This window comes from Dipodomys spectabilis, unplaced genomic scaffold (genome assembly GCF_019054845.1).
Source record: "Dipodomys spectabilis isolate Male_0828 unplaced genomic scaffold, ASM1905484v1 ptg000234l, whole genome shotgun sequence".
In the NCBI taxonomy this organism is placed as follows: domain Eukaryota; kingdom Metazoa; phylum Chordata; class Mammalia; order Rodentia; family Heteromyidae; genus Dipodomys; species Dipodomys spectabilis.
Genome location: NW_024870911.1, coordinates 17,713,595 through 17,719,365, shown reverse-complemented (window position 1 = coordinate 17,719,365; position 5,771 = coordinate 17,713,595). Strand labels below are relative to the sequence as shown.

At 48.1% G+C, this 5,771-nt stretch overlaps 1 protein-coding gene across 2 annotated transcripts; it reads left to right on the top strand.

Moving 5' to 3' along the window:
- Window positions 1-4,287, top strand: Coq10a (coenzyme Q10A). 2 transcript variants are annotated; one of them, XM_042698759.1, is made up of 5 exons: window positions 1-408; window positions 1,016-1,162; window positions 1,983-2,175; window positions 2,908-3,009; window positions 3,543-4,287. In XM_042698759.1, the coding sequence occupies exons 1-5, from the start codon at window positions 284-286 to the stop codon at window positions 3,708-3,710; spliced, it is 735 nt and encodes a 244-aa protein (XP_042554693.1). In that variant the 5' UTR covers window positions 1-283; the 3' UTR covers window positions 3,711-4,287. The 2 variants fall into 2 exon arrangements, with proteins under 2 accessions (XP_042554693.1, XP_042554695.1); XM_042698761.1 differs by lacking the exon at window positions 1-408 and adding an exon at window positions 476-569.
- The last annotated feature ends 1,484 nt before the right edge of the window (window positions 4,288-5,771 follow it).

Here is a 5,771-nt window from a genome sequence, read left to right as displayed (position 1 = left end):
TCCCGGGCTGCGAAAGGAACTACATCTCCCGGCAGGCAGCGTCGTCCCTCCTTCCTCCCTGTCCAGGTTCCAGGCCCTGGCAACCGCGTGACGTTGAGGGTACCCGGAGCTGCGGTCACCGCTTCAGTTCTGGTGGACCCAGCCGCCTGGGCGGGAGCCGGGCGACTGCAGTCGTAACAACTCCGGGGCGCGGAATCTACCCCGCGGCCCTCACCCTTACACCGGTGCGCAGCCGCAGGGCGCGAGCCAGCCGCAGCCTCAGGGCCCAGGGAGGGTCGCGCGCATGGCCTCCGCGGGCGCGCGGCGGCTCCCAGCCGGGACGCGCACAGCCGCCCGGGGCTGTTGCGGCCTCACGCTCCGCTCTAGCGCGCTCTTGGCCCCGCCCCCCGGCCCTCCGCGACCAATGAGGTGAGAGCGAGGCGCCGGGCGTCCGCGCCGCGGGGCAGGGGTCGCCTGGCGCCCCCGAAGTTCCACGGTGGGGGGTGGCGGCCCTAGGTGGCTGGCAGCGGCGGTGTCTTGGGAGCTAGCGTAGAGCTTTGGAGAATGCTTTTACAAGTTGTACCCTCGGGGTACGGTGTCACCCCCACCTCTTGTCCCTTGTTGGAGATGTGCTGTTAACTGGGCTGGAGGGGCTGGGAGACTCTGTGTGTGTGTGTGTGTGTGTGTGTGTGTGTGTGTGTGTGTGTGTGTTTGTGTGTATGTATGTATGTGTGTGTGTTCCTTGACAGCTTTTGCTTTGAGCAGAATAGCCCAAAGGCGACAGTGCCTTTGCACGCTCCCGTTTTTTCCAGCCCCACCCCTGGCCCTGTCCTTAGCTGCCCTCGACCTTTTGCACTCGTGACTGCCTGGCCAGGGCCCTGGGAGAGCCGCAGCAGGTGCTGGAGGGGCAAAGCTTGTCTGGACGACCTTCCTCTGGGATGAACCCTTCTTCCCTTGCATCTGGAAATGATCGGCTGCAAAAAGAGAAGAAGAAAAAAAAATCGTGACGTTGCCTTTCCTTTGCTTTTGGCCTTAGGTTTCTGATTTCCTGCAGCCTCCTCTTGCCCCGGGCTGCCCAGGTCTTGACAGCTGAGGCTGGCCTACCTCCCTGTCGTTCCTTCATGAGTTTTGCAGCCCCTTTCACCAACAAGCGCAAGGCTTACTCAGAGCGGAGGATTATGGGGTGAGCATCCTCCTCTTCCCCTCCACTTAACCATGTCTAGGTACAGTGTAAGGGCACAGATGATTAAGATTCATACTTGGGACTTTTTTTTTCCTATCTTCTGCCAGCCTTCTTCTTGGTTACTGTACATGTATTTTAGGCGAAATAAATCTAGGGTTGGACTATAGCAAAAGGTATGTGTTAACCCAACAGAGTAGGTGAGGATGATAGTTCCTGCTCATAATACAGGCAAGCAGGATTGTGTTCAAGGACAGCCTGGACTACATAGCAACTCCCTATCTCAAAAAACAAAAAAACCCACAACCCTCCCCCCCCCAAAAAATAACCCAACAACAAAAACAGAAACAGGATATTACTTCTCTGATGATCCTTTCAAACATTTTATGAACACAATAGAATAATATCTTATTGACCAATTTGTTATGTGCTAGCAGCAAGGCTGCCTAGGTATTTTACATAAATTTCCCTCATTCCTTACAACAAACCTATGAACCAGGTATTGTTAGCTTCATTTCATAGGTAAGAGTAGAGGCACAGGTTTTACCTAGGTTTACAGTTAGTTGTAGAGCTAGGATCTGATCTTGTGTGATAGCCAATAAGAAACTCCTCTAGAAGTCTCTCTTGCATTCAAAATAATGTGAAATTCTACAAACCTTAAAACAGTTTAACATCAGAGACATGTAAGTTTGCATTTGGCAAATCTTTAGTTCCTAAAGTTGTGTGGTAGTAGCTGGCAAAGGCAGGTGTTGAAGACCAGTGACAAATAGGAATCTGACCCAGCTGGCAGTTCCTTGGCCTCTCTGTGATCCTTTTCCCCTAGGTACTCAATGCAGGAGATGTATGAGGTCGTGTCCAATGTCCAGGAGTATCGAGAGTTTGTGCCATGGTGTAAGAAGTCTCTGGTGGTATCTAGCCGTAAGGGTCACCTGAAAGCCCAGTTGGAAGTCGGCTTCCCACCTGTCTTGGAGCGCTATACCTCTGCAGTTTCTATGGTCAAACCTCACATGGTCAAGGTGAGGCCTGTTTGGGACAGGATATTTTTTGTCCTCCTTAGCAATTCACATTTAAGAGTTTTTTTTTTTCCCGGGGGGGGGGGCATTTCTTAAAATTATTTTATCTCTGATTATTTACCTAATAAATGGGCACCTGTGGCTTATACCTGTAAACCCTAGTTTTGAGGAGACTGAGATCTGAGGATTGCAGTTCAAAGCTAGTCCAGGCAGGAAAAGTCTGTAGGACTCTTTTTATTTGCCAGTTCTAGGGCTTGAACTCAGAGCCTGGACACTGTCCCCGAGTTTTTTTGCTCAAGGCTAGCACTCTACCATTTGAGCCACAGTGCCACTTCTGGCTTTTTCTGTTTATGTGATACTGAGGGATTAAACCCAGGGTTTCATGCATGCTAGGCAAGCACTGTGCCGATAAGCCATATTCCCAGCCCTCCATGAGACTCTCACCTTCAGTAAACTACTCACAAAAGGTCAGAAGTGGCACTGGAGCTCAAGTGGTAGAACACTAGCCTTGAGCACAAAGAGGCTCAAGGACAGTGCCCAGGCCCAGGACTGGCAAAAAAATAAATTAAAAAAAATCAGAGGGGAAGGAAGGGAAACGACTTTATTTTTATGGTATGGGGGATCCAACCCAGGGCCTCACAGAAGGCCAAGTGAGTGCTCCATGAAGCTATATCCTAACTCTTTCTTTTCCACCTCCTATACTAAGTAACTAGCTAGCTGATTGTCTTATTCTAGGCTGTTTGCACTGATGGCAAGCTCTTCAACCATTTAGAGACTATTTGGCGATTCCGCCCTGGTATTCCTGCCTACCCTCGAACCTGCACTGTGGACTTTTCGGTGAGTCAAGCAGCTTTGTAGGTCTAGGATTAAATATGAGGGAAGAGCTGTGTCAGTGTGGAATTCTTTAGCACCAAACTTTTTTTATTTTTTTGGTCAGTTGTGGGGCTCGAACTCTGGGCCTGAGTGCTGTCCCTCAGCTTTTCAGCTAAAGGCTAGCTAGCGCTCTACCACTTGAGCTACAGCACCACTTTCGGTTTTCTGGGATTATTGGAGATAAGAGTCTCCAGACTTTCCTGCCTGGTCTGGCTTTGAACTGCAATCCTCAGATCTCAGCCTCCTGAGTAGCTAGGATTACAGGCATGAGCCACCAGCACCTGGCACCAAACAGCTCTTAAATCAAGTTTTCAGATGCCTGGGTTTGTATGGAACTTTTACTCTGCCCAGTCCTAAATTGGTGCTCTTGAAGGAGTCTAAAACAGGAGTGGGGGGATAAAGAGTAAAGACACTATGGATCAGTACCTTCCCATTCAGCCAGGACTATTGAACATGGTTTTCAAGAGGTTCTGACAATATTTCTTACACATTCCCAGATTACCTTTGAATTTCGTTCTCTGCTGCACTCCCAGCTGGCCACTATGTTTTTTGATGAGGTTGTCAAACAGAATGTTGCTGCCTTCGAACGCCGGGCGGCCACAAAGTTTGGTCCAGAAACAGTCATCCCCCGTGAACTGATGTTCCATGAGGTGCACCAGACTTGAGGCAAAGGATTGCTCATCTAGCCTCCCTTCTATTTCCCCTTCCTATGCAATTATTTATTTTGTTTGGCTCCAACTTTGAGAGGGACCTATGTTCATAGTACCATTTCTCCTCTCAGTTTTATAAAAAGTGGACTCTATGCTGGCTGAAAATGTTGTGGAAAAGGCAGGTGATATGCAAGTAAGACATGAATAGGTCAGGCTTTTCTTTAAAGTTCAGCCTTTTCACATTCAATTAGAACCAGGTCTTGTCACTGAGCCCTGTCAGGGCGTTTTATAAATGTCTGACCAAGGGAAGAAAGTTAACTTCTTGAAGGCTTAAATAAACAGAGCTTTCTCTGGTTCAGAGGTTTTGGGTGGTAACTTTTGTTTTACCTTAGATTCCTCAGGAGACAAGGCAGCCTGCTTCAGTTTGAGTATTTCCATGCTGTCTGTCTAGTAGAGAGAGCAGCTCTCCTCATAACTGCCACATGGTGGAAAAAGAAGTACTGAACAGAATTGTCTGAACTAATGGGTTGCACCTTATTCTTCCACATGACATGAGTTTTTATAAAATCTCAATAAACTGTGACAGTGTGAATTTGTCTTTTTTTGTATTATTTCTTTTGGGGAGGAGGCTAATGTACATATAGTTAAGTAGAAGAAAGCCATTGCTTCCTTTCCCAGGGGAGTTAAAGTGTAAAAAAGCTTCTTGGACATAGTGTCCCTGCTAACTATAGTAGCACATTCTACATTCCAGGACCTAGTACCCACCCACTTGCCTATTTATAGCCTTTACAGAAGGTCATTTACTGCATCTCAGGACAGAAACATATGGTTTCAGACCAGAGGTCTGATGCCCTTGTAGCTGATGCCTGAGGACCACCCCTTCTTATTTGGGGGTACTCCTTAGTGAAAGCTGCAAAGAAAAGTTGGTACCTGCCAGGCGCCAATGGCTCATGCCTGTAATCCTAGCTACTCAGGAGGCTGAGACCTGAGAATTGCGGTTCAAAGCCAGCCTGAGCAGGAAAGTCCATGAGACTCTTTTGTTGTTGTTGGTCATAGGGCCTGAACTCTGGGCCTGGGAGCTGTCCCTCATCGATTCAGCTCAAGGTGAGTGGTCTATCAATTGAGCCACAGCATCACTTCCGATTAAATTTATTTAATTTAACTCAGTATTGAACTCAGGACCTGGGCACTGTCCCTGAGCTTCTTTTGCTCAAGGTTAGCACTCTACCTCTTGAGCCATAGCACAACTTCTGGCTTTTACTGCTTATATGGTGCTGAGGAATCAAACGCAGAGCCTCATGCATGCAAGGCAAGCACTCTACCACTGAGCCTCCTTCCCAGCTCCCTCATGAGATTCTTATCTCCAATTAACCACCAGAAAATCAGAAGTGGCACTGTGGCTCAAGTGGTAGAGTGCTCACCTTGCGTTTGAAGAGCTCAGGGACAGCGCCCAGGCCCAAAGTTAAAGCCCCAAGACCAAAAAAAATAAATAAGTAAAAAATAAACAGGTGCTGGGAAGGTGGCTCAGTGGTAGAGGGCTTGCCTTGCATGTATGAGGCCCTGGGTTCGACTCCTCAGCACCACCTAAGCAGAAAAAGCCGGAAGTAGGACGGTAGCCTTGAGCTGAAGAGCTGAGGGACAGTGTCCAGGCCCAGAGTTCAGGCCCCATGACCAGAAAAAAATAAATAAATAAAAAATAAACAGGTACCTAATGACAACTAGAGCCCTCTAGTGTTCAGGTCCTGAGCTAGTAGTCTTAGTCCAATTTGTCCTTGCTGTAATTTGTTCCTTTCACCCAGTGGGCTAGACCAGTTCTTAGATGAGTCACGTAAGCAGCTGTGATGTCTCAGCCACAGTCCTTGAGTGTTCTACTTTACTATGAAACTAGGAAGGATGGAGGCTAAAGGTAAAGGACTTCCTAACCTTGACGAAGAAGCCTCCTTTGGAAATCTCACAGGGAGCTTTTCCTCCGATGCATAGAATAACTTATAACCCACTAAGTTCAGGACCTGGTTTTTCAGATTCCTTGCCTCAAAATAAAGATTCCTCCAGGACTTATTTAGTAGCAGGCTCAAG